Below are 20,964 nucleotides of genomic sequence, written 5' to 3' on the forward strand. Positions count from 1 at the left end.
TTCTGGAGTTGGACCAAAGGTGGTGTCAGAGCCAGAGGTGGGATAACCTCTTGGGAGTCAGCAAGGGAGAGGGTGGTGAAATGGAAGTGGGGCTCTGGAGTCAGTGTCAGAGTTCTGGGAGCCTGGAGCAGAGGTTAGGATTGTATGGATATGACACAACCCTTCCCAATGTGGGCTGTCTTGACATAGTCATGTCTCCAAAGTGGTTTTCAAACAATGATTTAAGGTTAGCATAGGACTGTTGTAGTCTATCTACCTCTTGTTTCCTTTGTTTCTCTTTTATTCTTCTCTTTATATAGTCACATTAACACTACAGTTCGACTCAGGAGTGCCTATAAGCTGAGCTGCTATAAGGACTGCAAGAGTGTAGGGTGACACCCATGAACCATTTCAAAGCAGTCTCATTTTTGAGCCAGGCACCAAAGAACATCAATCTCATGAACTCATTATTAAACTAAGAGGGAGAAACGTGATTTGATATAAGCTTGGTCACCTGACAGCTTGCCAGGGCTGGTGCAACTGTGGCAGCAGCAGCAACAGTATTCTGCAAATGGATCTGAAAGGTCTCCATCAATGTTTGCTGTTCTTGCTGCTGAGCCTGGATGGTGTGCTGTTGAGCTTGGATCGTGGCCACCAGGTCCTGTGTTGGACCATCTGCTGCTGCAAGAGGTTTATCAGGGCATCCAGATTGAATGTGACAGAGCCTTGGGCAGGGTTGGGGCTGGAAGCCATAGGGGAGTCTGAGATTGACATGTTGTTGTTGTGGTTAGAGCTGATTAAAGAAGAACCAGTCATGAGAAGCAAGGTGGGTCACGAGGAAACAAGGGCCAAGGTGAGTAACCTGTGTTGATCAGCTGAGGATAACCTTAGCTAATCCATAGGGTCGTGCATCCTTATTGTATTTCAGTCCAAGCAAGATAAACTCCCCATTTCGAATTCTATCACCAACTCTCCCAACTCTTCCTGCTGCTAATCCATTTCAGCACTGCAAGCTGGTTTTGAACGCTATGGACTTTCCCCAGGCCCCCCCCCAAATACATACCAAAGGCATATTGATGCCACCCAATTAAAGCACATCAATCTAACAATGCAAGGGGATGGCTTTGCTGGAGTGCAGGTCTACCTGCCACTGAACACTCCAGGAATGTCATATAAAGCATGGGTGAATGCCCATAAAAGCTTTGTCACTCTACATGAGGACAATCCATCATATACTGCAATGGTTTGGAGCAATATACCAATGGTTTGAGGAGAGCAGGGAATGGTTCAGTTGGCTATTGCAGCTGTAAGGTGCTATTTCAGTTGAAGGGGCCAATGAAGAGTGGGATGATGTGTTCAAAGCCAAAACCTATGCACTTTGGGTGGCAATCACAAGGGTTTTTGAGGGCAACTGTCAGAAACAGTATTTGAGGTATTCAAGGGGAGTGCAGTGGCATGAGTGAACACTTAGCTATAATGCTACTCCATTGCAAGGTGATGTAGAAGTTGGGACTTCAGCTTCAACAACTCAGCTGGAGTGTTGTGCCACATGTTCTAGGCTGTCCCATATTTCAGGTTAGCAGGAGAGGACCTTGCAGTGACATTGACTCAGGTGAAGATGAAGTTTACAGGCAAAATTAAGGACAAGAGGACTTGGGGGGATTTCTAGTCAATATTTGAACTAAGGTACATAGATGGTAACCTACAAGTATAAATATGAGAAGGAGAACAGAAGAGAGGCTGGTCAGTCTGGCACCTGAATGGGAAGTGGAGTGGTGAGTGCAGCAAACTAAATGAGGGACATGAACCAGGGAGGCAGAGGGTGAAGGAATGAATGAGAGCAAAATAAACAATTAACAGAGAAGATGAAATAGAGAGGTAATCTGAGAGAACTGACAACCTGGGTGCCAATATGGTGATGGATCAAGTGTCAATATAAGGGTGGATCAAAATAATATTAACCTCTAAGGAGAGTTAAGTGAGTGGAGAGCATGTGGTGCTTGTGTCACGGTGTTAGACACTGGTCCAGGGTCGGCACCGAGGGTCGCCACTGTGGGCCGCTATAGGCCGCAATGGCCGTGATGCCACGAACAAGGCCTGGGGGTAGGGCATTTGGCCTCAGCAACTCTAAAGGGAGTGCTGTGCCCCTAGCTGTCTCTTGGCCCTCATTTTGGACCCACTGGGGTTGCCTTGTTGGGGTCAGGACTTAGGGGTCGTGGTCTCATCGATATTAGAGCTAAGGTACTATAATGTAGTATACAGGATATATATAGGAGGAAGGAATGAATGGAAGCGGACCCGGGCCGAAGGCCAAAGGGTCCGGAAGCAAACATGAATAAGGAGCGGGGTTGGCTGCACAGTGGCCAGCAATGACCGAGGGTCAAAACAAACAATAACAGATAAATAAAGGAGGGAGCGTAGGGCCGCGATAGCGGCGATGGTATCATAGCGGCGCTGGACTCGGAGTTGGGTCGGAGTCGGGCGCGGGAATGGTAGCGGCCCTGTAGGGGCCAAGTGGGCGGGGTAGAGGAGTCACGCTGGGCATGGTGCCGGAGGCGGACTCGGGGCAGGAAGGTTGGTGTGGCTGTGGGGAAGTCGGCCAGGTGCAGGGGAGCCTAGGGGCAAGTGGGGGAGTGAGCAGGGAGTCCTCATGAAGGATAGGGCTGAGGTCGGGGCTCGCACTCACGCTCGCATACCGGTAATGGGCTCGGGTGGCATCGGGACAGGTGGGGAATGGGCTGGAATGCACGGCCGTGACACACGGCCATGCATTCCAGCCCATTCCCCACCTGTCCTGATGCTGCCTGAGCCCATCCTGCTGCACTGGAGGGAAAAGCCAGTAGTACCCTGACACTGCTATATCATGGCCTACAGACGTTACCTAGCACCTGACACACAGTCCCCCAGTCCCCCAAAGCCCGTTGAATCTCCCCTATCATCTTCGTATTTTTTGATAATTTTTCAGACCAGGTTACGGCCCACCTGGACATGTTACTGGGCCGCTTTCACAGTATTTTCACCATAATTCCCCCAGTTCTTCTCCGATCCAGATGCACTTGGTATCGTTGGAAAGCTACCATCAGGACGAGTCCAATATCAGGAGATTTGGTGCAGCCATTGTGGAGATTGTCTGAATTTATCGATTGTGTGGCCATTCCTATATATTTTTTATGTTTTCTGTTGTTTTCTTTGTTCTATGTTGTTCCATCTGCATCTGTCCATCCCTAACACCATCGGATTGCTCGGACTTTAGTTCAGATGACCATGGTTTATATACAAAATGTATCTAGTATGATACAGAGATTCTCCCCTCTGCCCCGCTAAGTACTAGGTCTGTGTGCCTGGGGTGGTGTCTGAGTGCTTGCAGTCTTGGGGACAGTGCTTTGCAGGCAGTACTGCTAGCCTGTCTTCCAGGGAGGTCCACCTAGTGTTGATTTTTTAGGCTGAGTTAGTTGGGACCAGGGTCACAGTGAGTCTGAAACCCCAGGTGCCCTTTCCACCCCCCTTTCTTCTTTCCCTTTGTGAGGGAGCAGCTGGAGAGTGGCGACACAACCCTTGACTGTGGTCTAGCTGTCCTCCCTGCTTGCAGCACAAGCCCTGACTGTCATATCCCAGATCTTCTGCCTCCCTCTCTATCACTACATGACTCCTATGACCTCCACCAGCCCTCCCAATCTCTCTCTGTTGCCTCCGGTCGATGCCAACAGCCCTAGGACTACCTCCTCCTTTGACACTCTCCTGCTCTGCCACCCACCTACGTCCGCATCACCTCTGGACCTCCACCACCATACCACCACCTCCTCAGACACCTTGTTCAAAGGAGTTGGTTTTGCTCGTTGTTGATAAATCTCAACTTGCTTATCCACCCTCCTTCCAACTGTCATATCCATTCCCGGCCATCGACTTCCGGTCCCTCCGTTCCCTCCAGTCTAACTCCACTCCTCCTTCACTAACCTCGGAGCTCCCGTATTCCGCAATCCTCTCGGCACCCCTCGATGGTCACCACCCCCTCATTTCAACTTATTACCTACGCCTCCCTAAGTACGGAGCCCCAAAGACTTCCGGACAGCTCTGACGTCCGCTAGCGCACCCCCGCCTCCGCTGGGCAATACAATCGCCTGCCCTGCAGAGCCCACCTTTGGGCTTATCCCTCCTTTCCGTTTCTGGGTTATCGCCTGCCTTTCTGCTAACCCCACGACCCGACTCGTCGGTAATATTCAGTCAGCTAATGTTAACCCCATTAGCTCCGCTCCGTTCGGCTCCGCCAATTGCGGACCCGTCTTCGCTGTAACCATATATATACCCCGCTTGTACATAGGTTACCCAGTAATAAAATCAACTAGAGTTACCCCCCTTAGGTTCTAATTGCCAGTCAGTAAGTTAGGGCACGGACGTGTCACTAGGCACAGCGCTCCTGGCAGAAGTCGCTGAGGCTGAAGCCCTCCGCTATGGAGACATTCCTTCGTCTCGAATCTGGTCTCTGACACCAACCTCCAGTCTCCACACCTCCAGTACCTCCTCATTCCTATCTTACCTCTGGTCTCAATAATCCTTATTGTTTTACCATTTGATATTTTCTACAACCCCAATCTTCCGGACTACAACTTCCAGGCTCTGGACCTTTCCAGACGCCTCTTCTCTGTAGTTCCCTGCTTGTTCATAGATGCTTCCAGACCTTGCCATTCAGTTGGCTCTTAATTCTCCCACTCCACAAAACCTCAGACATAATTCAGGCTTTTCGCCTAATCCTTATTTGTCTTGTGGATTCTTTCTATTTACTTCCCCTTCTCCTTGGTAACCTTTGTTTACCTTCGGATCCAATTGTTTCCACTATATGTACGCACATTGTTGTGGGGACAACTCTGTGTACCGCAAAAAGTCGGATTCTGCAGAATTTGGTCACCAACACAGTACATATCCGCTGACGCTCCCGATACTCATTCTATCACTATCCAACACTCCATACACTCACTCCATATTTTTCCATATTTTCCCCATCATTCCCAACAACCCCACGCCCAACCATGCCACCAATTTCACCCCCTCTCCAGACCTCCATACCCACACACACAACCCAGCCGTTTTTCCACCCGATAGTGATGCTCTACCACCCTTCTTCACCCCCGGAGCATTTCCCAGAATGGCAACCCCATATCCGGATGGTTCAGCATGGAGTATACTCTCATGTGGTCTTGACAGCACCTGTCAATGGCCACATCTCAAGAAGTACTGCACCAAATGGGACGAATAGGGGCTCGTTGGAAAGCTGGAGACGAGGAGGTTGCTGACGAGAGGATAGGCGGGCGCTATGGCGAAGTGTTGCGGAGTTAACCTTCAAAATTTCCATTTTGGACCCGTTATCACATATTCCCCATTCATTCATTTTTCTATTATTGTTTCTTTGTTCCCAATTGGATATTCATCATTTACGGTTGCCTAACGGCCCGTTTACATTCCCCCATGCCATTCATTCCATTTCAAACATATATAAACTAGATAACAGCTTGTGCATAACAAGTTAGTAATGAATAGACCTGTGAAAGAGAAAGCAGAAGTTGCATCCAAGTGGCAAAGACACCATCCATGACTCTAACGCCTCCCCTGAGTTACTTGCTTACATCTGAGACCCCTTTCCTCATAACCCTCGGCCTTGATGTCCAAGAGAGACGTAGGTGAGTGTTGAGTTGAGGCTCTAACAGACCCGCTAGCACCCCAGGACCCAAAAACCTGAACCTCCATCACACACGCATTCACTACCACCCTCCCCCCCTTTCTCTGTCTCGAGTCTAGGCGATAGACCCGTTACAACGTACCCTTCTAGTAAATAGTCCCCCAGTTATAATATAAACAGTCTTCAGCCCTCCAAAACCTCTTCCAGGATGTCTATCGCATCCCACTTGTCTGCTGCTCCTAAGAACTGAGTAACAGGCACTCCCAGAGATGCCTTGGTATAAACCCAACGAATTGCATGACAAACGATTGACCCTCGCTAACGCCTCCACCATTAAGTAGTGAGGGGGGGGGCCTCCAGCCCCCTTCTGCTGGCAGCTTTGGTTCCTCTGTCACCAGCTCCCCTGGCAAATTGGGGACAATGAGAATGTACCGGGTGCAGCACTCCATTCCAAGTTGCTGAAGCTGAGTCCCTTCAACACCCCATCACCCTCAGAGCTCTGCCCCACCTCTGGCCTGTCTCCGACCCACCATTGGACGACCCGGAACACCAAGCTCCATCTGACAGCATCGCCTGGATAGCGATCAGACCTATCCTAAGGAGCAATATCATCACTTTGACACTGACCCTCAGCCCTATTCTCCTTGAGGACCCCCTGCTCACCCCCCTGCTTGCCCCTAGGCTCCCCTGCACCTGGCCGACTCCCCTCCAGCCACACCAGCTCTCCCACCCCAAGTCTGCCTCCAGTGCCATGCCCAGTGCGACTCCTCCTACTCCACCTGCTTGGCCTCCATCAGGCCACTATCGTTCCCATGCCCAACTCTGAGTCCAGCACTGCTGCAAGTGGGGAGGATGGCTGAAAGGCTGCAAGGCACAGACCTCTGAACCAGACCAGACCACCCTCACACACACAGAAAGGGGGAGGAGCAAAACTGCAGCGTTGACAGACTCACTGGCAGACCTTCCTACTAGGTCCAAAAACTTAAACTTCTGTGAACAACCAACTAAACCAACTGGTGGACCTTCCCTAGGGCCAAGCAAGGCGTCCTGCCTTCTCAATGTCACCCTGAACTTGTTCACACGCTCCCAGATGCGGTACTGTCAGACTGGCACTAAAGCAGGAAGAAGATCTCTTTTCATACTAGATACATGCTTGTATATAACCAAAGCTAATGTCTGAGCAATCCGATGGTGTTAGGGATGGACAGAAATGGACAGAACAACAAAAGAAAACATGATAAATATATGGGCATGGCCACACAATTGATAGAATTCGACGATCTCCACAACGGCTGCACCAAATCCCTCGATGTTGAACTTGTTCGACTTGTCTTGACGGTAGCTTTCTAACGATATAAAATGCGTCTGGATCGAAGCAGAACTGGGGGAGATATGGTGAAAATACTATAGAAGCAGCCTGATATGGAAACTAAGTGGCCATAACCTGGTCCGGAAAAATATCAAAAAATACAGAGATAATGGGGGATGTGCAATCGGCTTTGGGGGACTGGGGGATTGTGTGTCGGGTCCCAGGTAGCATATGTAGACCATTATATGGTGGTGTTTGGGTACTACCAGCTCATCCCTCCCACACCACTACAATACCATTGCCACTATCATGGCCCTACACTTCTTCCTTTATTTATCTATTATTGTTTGTTTTGACCCACAGCCATTGCTGGTCAATATGCAGCCAACTCTGCTCCTTGTTCCTATTTGCTTCCAGACCTTTCAGCCTTTGGCCCAGGTCCGCTTCTATTCATTTCTTCCTCCTATATATATCCTGTATGATACACTATAGTACTTTAGCTCTAATATCGATTTGACCACAACTCCCCGAGTCCTGGCCCCAGCAAGGCAACCCCAGTGAGTCTGAAATAAGGGCCAAGAGATAGCTAGGGGGCACAGCACTCCTTTGGAGTCACTGAGGCCAAATGCCCTACTGTCAGGGATGGCACAGGAGAGGTGGTGGTGGTGGCATAGTGCCTGGCACAGCTTGGGCAGTAGTGGGGCAGCAGGGCAGTATAGCAGATAGCCCTCTGTGGCTTCTTAGGCTGAAGCAGAAAATGTATTGTTATTAAGATGAAGGGCTAAACTAAGTTAGGGTACTTGCATGAAGCAGAAAATGAGAAGAAGGTTACTTCTTCAGTTCTGCTTCAGCTCAGTTTATATACAAGTGGGAATTAGTCATGTGAGGATGCCACATCACCCCTGGATAGAGCCAGGCTATTGGAGGTGGTTCCACAGGTGGTCCCAAGTGTCAAAGAAGAGAAACACAAGTAGAGGGGTGCGGTGCATCCAGCAGTGTGGTACCCATGTGGGGTACCTGATGTCGGATGCATCCATGCTACAGGTGTAAAGGAAAAGGTGGTCTGTATGGAGAAAGAAGGAAAGAAAGGGAGAAAGACAGGAGAGAGAAGGAGGGGGAGTGTTATAAAAATGGGGCCTAATTGGCCCATTTCTATAGCATCCAGGTGCAGGAGAAGGCTGTGACATTGAGAGCATGTTACAGTTAATGTGACAGAAGTTATAACAGTGGAGTTTACAATAACATGGACAGGAGTGTTTTTGAGTAGTAATTGTTGGTTAAGTTGTTACTATTTACATGTCACATGATATTATAGTACACAGGGCCCATAAGAGACTAGAAATGGGAAATTCCCATTTCCATAACAGGAAGAGGAAAGAAGCAGCAGGGCATGGCACAGGGCAGCATGCCCTGACACCTACCCTTGAGCCTTGTTTGCAGCATCATGGCCATTGCAGCCTATAGTGGCCTGCAATGGCGACCCTTGGTGCCGACCCCAGACCAGTGTCTAACAGCTTGGCAATAAATGAATGGTATGTGTCACAGCCATGCATTCTGGCCCGCTCCCCACCTGTTCCCCGCCCATCCTGATGCCACCCAAGCCCGTTACCGCTATGCAAGCATGAGCACAAGCCCCAACCTCAGCCCTATCCTCCCTGAGGACTCCCTGCTCACTCCCCCGCTTGCCCCTAGGCTCCCCTGCACCTGGCCGACTCCCCCACAGCCTCACCAACCTTCCTGCCCTGAGCCTGCCTCTGGCACCATGCCGAGTGTGACTCCTCTACCCCACCCACTTGGCCCCTACAGGGCCGCTACCATTCCCACACCCAACTCCAGCCCAACTCCGAGTCCAGTGCCACTATGATACCATCACCACTATCGTGGCCCTATGCTCCTTCCTTTATTTATCTGTTATTGTTTGTTTTGACCCTCGGTCATTGCTGGCCACTATGCAGCCAACCCCGCTCCTTATTCATGTTTGCTTCCGGACCCTTTGGCCTCTGGCCCAGGTCCTCTTCCATTCATCTCTTCCTCCTATATATATCCTGTATGATACTTTATTGTACCTTGGCTCTAATATCGATTTGACCATGACCCCTTATGTTACGGATACAGAGTCTCCAATGACCATATCCGTCACATGGTCAAAGACTTCTCCTCACTATCGTTCCTCCTCTCTTTCTCCCTTCCGTCCTCTATCCCGATACCCTATCCTCCTTACCCATTCTACCCCTTTCCCCCCCCCTCGTGCAAAGCTTTCCCCAACTGGGGTTTTGGTGCTGGCCGAGGTTATTTGTGTTTTGCGGGATTTCCCACGACCTTACCATTTGTAGATAGTCACGTGTCTTGTATGGAAACCGCCAAAGGCAGTTCCCGCTAACTAACAACTGCTCTACAACTGTCTCGTGTACCGTCTTCTGTAACAACCCTCCCTGTGACTCAACTGAACCCGTGTGATTGTACAGCTCTCAATATGTCTTATATGTCTGGTTATATCGAGTCCTCTAATGGCCCTCACCGTGAGAACTCGATGTTGCGAGTCAAAGACTCTCGACATGTATTTCGTCCTATGGAATCTGTACCCTATGGGTCCTCCTCACTATGCTCTCCCCCCAGTACTCGACACACGACGTCCCATCACAATCGTGGAGATCGTGAATACTCTGAGGCCCGCTTACCCATGATGCCGGCACGTTCGCTACGCGAACGCCAAGTAGCCGCCCATCCACCGTCTGTTTCTTCCTTTGCAAGTCATCATGTTTCCCTGCCAACGGTACGTTCCCTTTGGGAATGCCAAGTCACCGAAGGCCCTATTAGTCAGTCCTCATTGCATGCCTATGATATCAACTCGCTACCGGTACGTTCGCACTGCGAACGCCAAGTACCCGATAGCAACTATATGAAGTTCTCACCCATCTCACAAGTCGCGACCTCGCACACGGTACGCTCCATTGAGGAGCGCCAAGTATCCGTGGCTGACCCATCTGTCCTGGTATCTCCGACTACCTATCATCAATCCCTTAATGGCTCACTACATCACCAACCGCGATCGATGGGAATTCGATCGTCCGCTCCCAGGCAAGACTGGGATCACTCATCGATTACATATCCCGTTATGGTACAGACTAGACACGACCCTCGTCATCCCACTATAAGAACGGATCGAGGAATGGGGATGGGGGCCCCGTAACACCTTAAGTCCTGACCCCAGCAAGGCAACCCCAGTAAGTCTGAAATGAGGGCCAAGAGACAGCTAGGGGGCACAGCGCTCCTTTAGAGTTGCTGAGGCCAAATGCCCTACCCTCAGGCCTTGTTCATGGCATCATGGCCATCGTGGCCTATAGCGGCCTGCAATGGCGACCCTCGGTGCCGACCTCAGACCAGTGTCTAACAGTATGTAGCTGAGCAGTCAAGAAGGTTAGAGTGGTGGCAGGAGGGGAGAAGGCACCACTGCAGAGCCACAGATGGGGGTCAACTAGCAGCGCTGCTGAGTGATGGATTACAGAGAAAGCTGATGGGGCAGAATAGGTGGTGAGGAAGTTGACCTGTTTATTTATCTTTGGGGACAATTCTGGTGCCCTCAAATGCCTCAGGTTGTCAAGAAGGGGTCAGAATAATTCATGGGAATTTCAAAAATATTCAGCCCATGTATTATATCAGCCCCTTGAAACAGTAATCAGCTGGTGCCCAGTGCATTTTGGCATTATCAGGAGTGATTGCACAGACCAGCTAGCAAAGGAGGGTTCACTTGGACTTTAATTCCTGTTTTGAATTATCATGTATTCATTTTAAAGGTAATATGCCTTACATGAGCATGTAACTTTAATATCCATTGCCTGCTTTATATGGGAATATTATGTAGAATGATTTGCCAAGGATTTGTTTGTTTAGTTAATTTGGAGACAATTGACCTCAATTTGCAATCATGTGTTCTCCCTCTCCAAAAAATCAGTGTACTGCATTTCCCAGCATTGAGCATTCTGGGAATCCTTATGTTCTTCATCTAGTCTTCCACATTTTGCAGGTCTTTTGGTAGATGCAGGTGGTCTCAAGCTGATGGTAAAGCCAGTTTGTCACAAAAATTCCTTTGGCACACCAAGAAAATTGAAAGAAAAAAAAGACTTGTCTATCACTCAGGATGATCCATCTCTGTTACGGGGATGGGGGAAATTCCCCATTCCTCGATCCGTTCTTATAGTGGGAAGGCAAGAGTCATGTCTAGTTTGTACCATAACTGGAAGTGTAATCGATGAGTGATCCCAGTCTGACCTGGGAGTGGGCGATCGAATTCCCATCGATCGCGATGGGTGATGTAGTGAGCTATTAAGGGATTGATGATTGATAGTTGGAGATATCAGGACAGATGGGTCAGCCACGGATACTTGGCGCTCCTCAATGGAGCGTACCGTGTGCGAGGTCGCGACTGGTGAGATGGGTGAGAGCTTCGCGTAGTTGCCATTGGGTACTTGGCGTTCGCAGTGCGAACGTACCGGTAGCGGGTTGATATCGTAGGCGTGCAATGAGGGCTGATTATTAGGGCCTTCGGTGACTTGGCGTTCCCAAAGGGAACGTACCGTTGGCGGGGACATATGATGACTGGCAAAGGAAGAAACAGACGGTGGATGGGCGGCTACTTGGCATTCGCGTAGCGAACGTGCCGGCATCGAGGGTAAGTGGGCCTCATAGTGTTCACGATCGCCATGATTGTGATGGGACGTCGTATGTTGAGTACTGGGGGGAGAGCGGAGTGATGAAGACCCATAGGGTACAGGTTCAATAGGACAATACACACGTCGAGAGTCTTCGACTCTCGACTTCGAGTTCTCGTGGCGAGGGCCGTTAGAGGACTCGATATAACCAGACTTATAAGACATATTGAGAGTTGTACAGTCACACAGGTTCAGTTGAGTCACAGGGAGGGTTGTTACAGAAGACAGTACACGAGACAGTTGTAGAGCAGTTGTTAGTTAGCGGGAACCGCCTTCGGCGGTTTCCGTACATGACGCGTGACTATCTACAAATGGTAAGGTCGCGGGAAATCCCGCGAAACACAAACAACCTTGGCCAGCACCAAAACCCCAATGGGGAAAGCTTTGCACGAGGGGGGGAAAGGGGTAGAACGGGTAAGGAGGATAGGGTAGCGGGATAGAGGACAGAAAGGAGAAAGAGGGGAGGAGCGATAGAGAGGGGAAGTCTTTGACCATGCGACGGATATGGTCGTTGGAGACTCCGTATCCATAACAATCTCTGCCTGAATGTCAGGGATCGACCCCTGACCCCCCTGTCAGGGCACTCAACCACACCCCAGAACCACCCTCCCTGACTTCCCCCACTTCCCCCACTTCCCTGACCTCCCCATCCCTACATATCTCTCACAACTACAGCCCACATGTGAGCCCATGGGAAAAATCACGTGGGTCAGTGACACCTTTTCTGAGTCGCAGGAACATGCTTGGCTTCTACCCAGAGTCATGTTATGAACTGTACAGTACATGTTCCTTTTATAGCAGCCAAGCGGGGAATAGGGAAACTCACCTGTCTTCTCAACTCAATCCCCACTTAGTCCCTTCAGTGAGTTTGAGGAGCTAAGGACAGGGTCTAGCACCCAGCCACCCAGAACATCGCACACACCTAGGCCTGAGGCCAGGCTGTCCCCGATTGAGGACCGAGCCCTGACACTGAAGTTGGAGTTGTGTCTCAAAAATTGATATGTGGGACTCTTGGTGCTGAAGCAGGATGACATGTTTTTGACCAGAAAGCCTCCCACACTTCAAAAAGAAGTCTAGCACCTCGATCCCTACCTCCAAGCATCTGTCCATAAAGGCCACAGCCCTGTGGGTCTCCCTACCAGGAGATCATGTGCCTTTGCCTCTGTTGCTCCTTGACGCTTGGGTGTCCCAGAGCCATATCAATTTGAAAGGTGCCTGGTTTTCCCTGAGGTACACCATTGGCCTCAAGGTTATAATTTTTCTCACTTGAATTTTAGGTACAACATTTAATGGTTTGCAAAATCATTCTACCATTGGACTGTTGGTGGCAAGATGAGCATCTCAGAATGTTTCAGTGTCAGTTTCCAGAGGGCATTCTTGGTGACAAGTCATGTCACATGACATGTATACAACTTAACCATCTACCATCATACACAACTTAGCCCCATGTCTACATCATTGTAAACCCACCTCTGCTATAATATCTGTAAACCCAACCTATGTCTACCCTATCCCCTGCACCTGAACATTATAGAAATAGCCCCATTTTTATACCAGTATCCTCCAGGGCCACACTGAGAAGAGGGGTGGTGGCCATAGAACCCTTGGGACCATAGAACAGATGGGAATGGAGGCATTTGTGTGCATCCTCCCCCCAAAGGAATCCAGCAAATTCCTCTTCTACTGTCCTAATGAATATTAGGTACCAGAGCAAGAGGTTTGAGAGACCTGCATGCAAGTGTGATGAGCTTGCACTGTTTTGTCTGGGAATTCATCAATTGGGTTTGGATTAGCTGAACCAGTCAACAGAAATAAAGTAGGGGGAGAAGCTCACTTTATTATAGCCAATAATGGTGGCCAGTCCCCCTGGAAATGCAGACAAACTCTTCTGGCTATTTTGAAGGTTTCTGAACAGGATACTCAAAATTTTCATTCCCCTTGTTGGTTGTCCACCACCTACATGGATGGCAACCAAGAACAATTTGTTGAGGGCCAAAGCACCCTCCATCCACCTACTTACCATCAATCAGTTCCACTCCAAGTTGCCCCCTGGCCTGGCAATGAGCCATTCAGGTCCTCTCAATGAATACAAGACATGAGTTCTAATTTGGTCAATGTGTAGGTTGTCAGACCCTAGGAAGCTATAATGTGGGGTGCATCCCATCTAGCCTCTTCTTTTCGAGAGAGATCAGTGAAGAAGCTTTCCACCTCAGCACTTTGGCCACAGAAAAGCCCTTATCCACTGCCCATGATGGTGCCTTCATGCTGGAATAATGACCTGTACCATGGTTGGAACAATATGAAGCTTGACATTTGGATGGGATTTACTGTGGCTATGTCTAATGGAATCCTCCTTGAGATCTGCAAATGTGCAGCTGGGGAATGCACACATGTAACCCATTCAGATCAGAATGCACTGGAGAGGGGCAACCTTGGACTGTGAATGGACAACCCAGTGGCCAACCCCTAAGGCTTCCAGGATGTCATTGTGGTTGGGAGGCAGCTTACTCTTACTAAGACCTCCATGGATGGTTTGTACATGTTCTTCCACATACTTGCAATGAATGCCAATTTGACACCCTTGGCAAATCTCTGGGGGATTATGAGGCTGGCTGAATGCAGAACAGCACCAGTGCTGTCATGGGGATTGACAGCTGCACTCACAGAGGGCAGCTGACTTGGGATATATGTGCTTGGGAAGGATGGCAAGCGGAGGATAGGAGGGGAAGATGCCCTTGAAGAGGATCTGAGCTCCATCACCTTTGTTGCCTTGGCTCATATATGGGGGTATTTACATGCCACTTGGGTGCATGGAGTGGGACAGTCCAATTGGGGACAATGGAATTCATTAGTTTCTGTATTATGCAAGATGATGATTTCCTTTCCAGCAGCAATGAGTTTGATTGAGGGGGAGTGTTGTCTCTTTTCATTCCAATCTTCACTCTATATATAGTCATGTGACTTTGGAGTCGACTTTATCCTTTCTACTTATTGTATCAAGGCTAAAGTCTACTCTAGACTGCCCCAGGGCTGCTCACCTGAGTTACTACACCGATCTCTCCAGACTACCTCCACTCTTTCACTAACCTCGGAGCTCCCGTATTCTGCAATCACCTCCGCTTCCCTCGATGGTCACCACCCCCTCTTTTCAATATATTACCAATGCCTCCCTAAGTACAGAGCCCCAAAGGCTTCCAGACAGCTCTGACATCCACTAGCACACCCCCACCTCTGCTGGGCAATACATTCGCTTGCCCTGCAAGCCCACCTTCAGGCCTATCCCTCCTTTCCATTTCGGGGTTATTGCCTACCATTCCGCTAACCCCATAACCCGACTTGTTGGTAATATTCAATTGGCTAATGTTTAACCCCGTTAGCTCCGCTCCGCTTGGCCCCATTGTTTATGGGCCTGCCCCTGCTGTAACTATATATACTTGACTTGTAAATAGGTTACACCTCAGTAATAAAATCGACTAGAGTTGACCCCCTTTAGTTCTGGTTGCCAGTTAGTAAGTTAGGGCACAGACGTGTTACTTGGCACAGTGCTCCTGGCATAAGTCACTGAGGCCAAAGCCCTCTGCCATGGAGACATTCCTTCGTCTTGATCTGGTCTCTGACAGTTGGTGGAGGTCCTAGGAGGTCTGTAGTAATGTTGGGTAGATAGAAATACTAATAATCTTCTATGATGAGGATACAGGGTACTGGAGAAGGTACCGGAGATCGGAGGTGGAGGTGGACTGGGAGGATATGGCAGCAGTGAGGGAGTGGACAAACTGGAAGTGAACCAGAATGGTGGCGGAGTAGGTTGGAGGTTGGGCAGAGTTGGTATGGATATGATACAAGGGTCTTTTGCTTGCTGGAGTGTCAAGTGGAAATTGCGAACTCACTTTGGGTCCACATAAAATTGTGGTGGTTCCTAGCGATGCCAGGGATCAGTGTGATATAAAATAGAAAGTACTGAAAAAAATGTAAGGTGGGTGTCCTAGAACCCAGCTGTGAGTATCAAATATATGTGACTCACAGTGGGTAGGATGATAGTGACCTGCTTGGGTCATGTGAACCCTATATACATGGACTGTGACCTGACAGTTTTCGCATTAACTGCAAGACATCCAGCTTGCAATATAGCAGCAAGCTGGTTCACTCCCCAGTTGATGTGACTGGGAATTGTGCAAAACAATCAAACAACAACTCCTGCTTACGCAGGGAGCCGTTTTTGATTGCAAAAAATGTGGAAAAAACTTCCACATCGTTGTTACCGTCTCACAGCCATAGCGAGACGTCTAGCTCACCACCTAGGTGCAAGCTGGTTCAAACCCCAGTCTATAAGACTGGGAATCATCCAAAACCCTCATGGAATGACCCCTGCTTGTGCAGGGAGCCAGTCCTGAGCGAAAAAAATGTGCCAAAAATCTCCACATTGCAGTCATCATCTCACAACTGCAGTGAGACTAGTGCCTCATCCAGGAATGAGTGCACCCACTCTAACATGGACAAAGACTCCATGTCATCCAAATCAACACATAAACCTGTGTTGATTTCGCCTCTATCCAAGGCACTTCTGGACTTTGTCCAGTTCCCACCTGAATGGAGGGTGGGGAGCACAGAACAGATAATTGCCAGACTCGAAGTCTGGGAATCAATAAGGAAGACCAAGGCACACAGTGAGTGCCTTGGGAACCCCACATCTGGGGGACAACCATCATCGCATGGACTTAACATGTGCAATGTTTCTCATCATCCTTCTTTGGATATGCAGGAGCAGAGGGGATTCTCCCAGAATATGGTGGAATGGCACCGCATCAGGCCACAGGATGACCACCTGCATTTAGGGCCAGGTTCATCTGGTGGTGGGAGGTGGTCTAGCCAATTACCCTCTGGGAAGTCACCAAGGAAACCCTCCCAAAATATGGTGGAATGGCACCACATCAGGCCACAAGATAACCACCCAGAATTGGGGCCAGGTTCATCAGGTGGTGGGAGGTGGTCTAGCCAATTACCCTTTGGGAAGTCACCCATTGCCAAAGCAATGCCAACACCAGTTTTTCCTCTGGAAAAACCTCATGGTCTATCCATGAGAGACAGAGATCACACTCTCTGTAACCCATTTTTGGGGGAAAATTTCAATTTTTCCCCTTCATCATCTGAAAGGGATACCACTATACTGTCCACTCACTATGGGGAACCCATAGTTACCTGCACAGCAGTGTCACTCTGTCCTGGTGAAATTATGCCATTTCTGCCACTTGTGCTGATGTGTACAGTTTCCATTCTGGGTTTTACCCAGTGACTTTTATATTCTTTACGTACTATCAGTAGACAAATCTTGTGTGTCACATGTCACTCACTGTCAGCCACTTCATGACCAATCTGTAACTACCATTCCCATTTCGTCTTTTTGTTCATCTTTCAAGAACTTTGCATGTCCTTCCACTCTGTCAGAAGATGGACTGAAGATGGATGGGTTTCTGTCTGAGTTGGGGTTGGATGTTTGGCAGAGGTCTGTTTGAGCATGCATGTGTGGATGTTCAGGTGGAAATATGCAGCATGTCTGGAAGCACTGTTCAGAGTTAGCAGATTGGGATCATGGCCCAGCAACTCAAGTGGAGTGCTGTGCCCTGAGCTTGACGTTTGGGGGAGATCCCGTATTTACAGATTGACACTTACAGCAGACTTCAAACAAGACTTGCAGGTGGAGCAGGCCTGTAGGAGAAGTGCGGACTCCACGAGCACGAACTCAGAGGGGGGAAAGCCCCCTTCCCAGAAGGAGGGACTCAGACCAGAACAGGGGGGTACTCTAGTTGATTTCAGACTGAGGTCCCTGAAAGTATTTACAGGATATAAATAGGCAGGAGGGAAACAAAGAAGGGCCAGTCGGTCTGGCACAGTCCGGCATGGAAATGAGTGGGGATTTGTCAGGGGACGACTCCCAGGTCCCCATGACCCTCCCCTATGGTCCACAGCCTGACCTATGAACAGCCCTACTGTGGGTAAGGAGATGAGAAGGAAGCTAACTTCTCATCTTCCCACAGTGGCCACAATATCAAGCAAACTTCCGGGGATACCTGGAAGTCACATGAAGGGATAGGGACTGGGCCCGGAGCATGTGGCGCACGGAGCGTGCGTGCATGCGGGAAGTGCAGCAGGTGGATGCAGGTCTGGATGTGGGTCCGGATGCGGGTCTGGATGCGGGTCCGGGTCTGGGCTAGTCAGGGTGTGTGCCCTGACAGGATTGTCAAACTGAATAAAGACAAGAGCCCAGGAAATGGGAGGCAATGAACTAAAGCAAAAGCAGATCAAGTACCGATATTGACAGGTAATAAGAAGTGCATCAGCACACAGATCAAGAGCCAATATTGGCAAGTTAAGCGAATGAATAGATGAACAATATAAGCACTCAGCAAGGAATGAATGGTATGCTGCTGAGTGGCAAAAATGGCCAGAGGGGAAAAGCAGAGGTCAGTGCACAGCACCGATACAAGTCCGCAAATAAGCAGGGTTGGTGCAGCACCAACACAAGTCTGCAAAATGGGATGTGGGAATCAGTGCGGCGCTGATAAGTCCACAACAGAGGGTAGTCCGTCAGTGCTGTCACAAATGAGGACAGCGTGATGGCCAGCAAAGGTATGGAGGGGAGTGTTGACCTGACTACAGGGTGTGGAGGTCAACCAGGAGTGGCAGAGGTGCAGAGGGTGCAGGTCATATTCATCTACAGCCATTGTCCTCCACTACCTCCGATCCTTCCGGACTACCTCCACTCCTTCATCACTAACCTTGGAGCCTCCATATTCCACAATCACCTCTGACTCCCTTGATGGTCACCACCCCTTCAATTCAATATATTACCCATGCCTCCCTAAGTACAGAACCCCAAAGGCCTCTGGACAGCTCCAACATCCGCTAGCACACTCCTGCCCCCACTGGGCAATTCACTTGCTTGCCCTGCAAGTCTACCTTTGGGCCGATCCCTCCTTTCTGTTTCTGGGTTATAGCCCACCATCCTGCTAACCCTGTAACCCGACTCATCGGTAATATTCGGTCAGCTAACGTTTAACTCCATTAGCTCCACTCTGCTTGGCCCCGCCATTCATGGGCCCGCCCTTGCTGTAACTATATATACATAACTTGTAGATAGGTTACACCCCAGTGATGAAATCGACTAGAGTTAATCCCCCTTTTTAGTTCTTTCTTGCTGCCAGTAAGTAAATTAGGGCACAGACATGTAACTTGGCACAGCGCTCCTGGTCTGAGTCGCTGAGGCCGAAGCCCTCTGCCATGGAGACATATCCTTTATCTCGCATCCGGTCTCTAACAGTATTTTATCACTCCCTGACAGTACACATCTTGTATGGCACCCAAAGCCCCTTGCACTCGTTCACAACTATGCACATTGGTCCCTAACTCCGCCTCACCATCTCCCGAACCCTTGCAGCCTGGTCCTAGTCATCTGGTGAGAAACTCAGTTGAGTTTCACAGCTTCTCTAATTTAGAAACCCCTCTCCCATCGACTCCGATCATGTGCCCCATGAGAAATCGATCACCAGTTGCAGATTCCGACTTGGGAGATGCCACAGAACAGCCCATAGATCCAGTCCACTTCTTTGGACTCGGCTCCGAGGTCCCTGACTTCGTCGACCCCCCTCCTGCTGACCCTCCTATCCCTACTGTCCCAGCCACCGACAATGCCGAGCCTATCCCCAACATAGCTATCACACAGCTAGCCCAGGCCATCGCCAGTTTGGCTCATCACACTGGATGCCCACCTCCACCACCATCCTCCGCTCTCCGGACCAAGGTCCGTGAGCCCGAACAAATCGACAGAAAGATCCCTGTGAACTCCGAGTGTTCCTGGTCCAGTGCAAACTGAACTTCCAGGACCACCCCCTTGCTTTTGCTAGTGACTGCACCAAGGTCATCTTCACACAGTCCTACCTCAAGGGGATGGCTCTTGATTGGTTCAAGCCAGACCTGCTGTTCGACCAAAATTCTTTACTTTGTTCTCATTGGATGAATAACTACCAGGAGTTTGTCAATGAACTTCAGCCCAACTTCGGTCCTCATGGTCCTGTGGGTGATGCCAAAGTCCAACTTATGACCCTGGATATGAAGGATGGGCACCATGTCAACAAGTACGTTGTTGAGTTCAATTAACATGCTTCTCAACTCCATGGTTATGGAGAAGCCATGCTGTAATGGGTCTATCCAACTAGACTCATGACAGGAAAGAGGGGGGATAAGGATCTCACTACAAGTCAGGTCTGAAGTGGGGTATATTGGTCCAGTTGAGTCTGGTGCTGATAGCTACTGTACAGCGGGTTCCGGAAGAGTCCGATAAACAAAATAGGAAATAATATCACATGACAAAAGAAAATGGAAACATTGGCCTCTAGACATCGGAAATAGAATCAGAAAAATTAGGAAAAATAGGAAATGTGTGTAAAGAGTGTGAGGGGATATAGGCTACATGTGATGGATGTGAGGTGCTTGCTGAGGGTGGTAGAATTGCGGGATTTGGCTCATTTAGGGCACACTGGCAAATCCCCATTACAACGCTCCACCGTTTTTTCTATAATGGATTGCCAGAATGTATCAAAGATGACATTGCCAGGGTAGGGAAACCATCCACCCTTTCGGAACTTTGCACCTTATCACAGACTTTCGATGCATGCTATTGGGAGTGTAAATCTGAAGTAACTCATCACGCAAAACCCTCCACCTCCAATGTCTTCAACAAGACCACTACCGCTTCCCGCTCGGACCCTATCCCTTCCTCCTCCTCATTCAACTCCGCTTTGGGTAGCAAGCCTCCAAAGGACAACAAGAAGTCCAAGGCCAACTCCGCTAAGCTGGATCTCTCATCAAAACTCAGAGACAATGGCAAGCTCATGCCACAAGAGTGTAAGCATTGTCTCGATGAGAAACTTTGCATGTTCTGTGGACAGTCTGGCCATATGGTCGAGGACTGCCCTAAGTCTTCTTCTCGCGTGTCTAAGGCCCGCACGGCCCAGATCGAGGAGCAAGGATCCACTTCTGCAGAGGCAAAAAATCAGTCCACACCCCCGTGGACTCCGCACAGACTGGGGGTTGCGATTCTTCCCTCTGTGCACTCAAAGAAGTATGCCTAAATGTGTCTTCCATTTCCAACTTGTCCTCCCTCCACATTCCCATTTCTTTTTCTCTTTCTGATGGTCTATTTTCTCCTTTTAATGTTGACCCTTCAGTTGATGTTCTACCCGTTGTAGATAGTGTTGCTGATGTTTCACTTTCTCCTCCTCTTCCACCTCTGACTACTTCCA

General features: G+C 49.4%; 2 protein-coding genes across 2 annotated transcripts; one reads left to right on the forward strand and one right to left on the reverse strand.

Annotated features, from left to right (window-relative positions):
• Nucleotides 1-550: 550 nt before the first annotated feature.
• On the forward strand, nucleotides 551-973 carry EI90DRAFT_3019929 (uncharacterized protein; the record flags this gene model as incomplete). The annotated part of the gene is made up of 2 exons (XM_039057420.1): nucleotides 551-832; nucleotides 908-973. The coding sequence occupies 2 exons, from the start codon at nucleotides 551-553 to the stop codon at nucleotides 971-973; spliced, it is 348 nt and encodes a 115-aa protein (XP_038911070.1).
• A 12,223-nt stretch (nucleotides 974-13,196) lies between these two features.
• Nucleotides 13,197-14,447, reverse strand: EI90DRAFT_3019930 (uncharacterized protein; the record flags this gene model as incomplete). Its single annotated transcript, XM_039057421.1, has 9 exons — nucleotides 13,197-13,356; nucleotides 13,397-13,461; nucleotides 13,503-13,624; nucleotides 13,689-13,722; nucleotides 13,885-13,946; nucleotides 13,997-14,043; nucleotides 14,086-14,188; nucleotides 14,224-14,280; nucleotides 14,333-14,447. 9 exons carry the CDS (start codon nucleotides 14,445-14,447, stop codon nucleotides 13,197-13,199), a joined length of 765 nt encoding a protein of 254 aa, XP_038911071.1.
• Between the last annotated feature and the right edge of the window lie 6,517 nt (nucleotides 14,448-20,964).

Source organism: Cantharellus anzutake (assembly GCF_015039405.1).
Source record: "Cantharellus anzutake strain C23 chromosome Unknown EI90scaffold_67, whole genome shotgun sequence".
Lineage (NCBI taxonomy): Eukaryota > Fungi > Basidiomycota > Agaricomycetes > Cantharellales > Hydnaceae > Cantharellus > Cantharellus anzutake.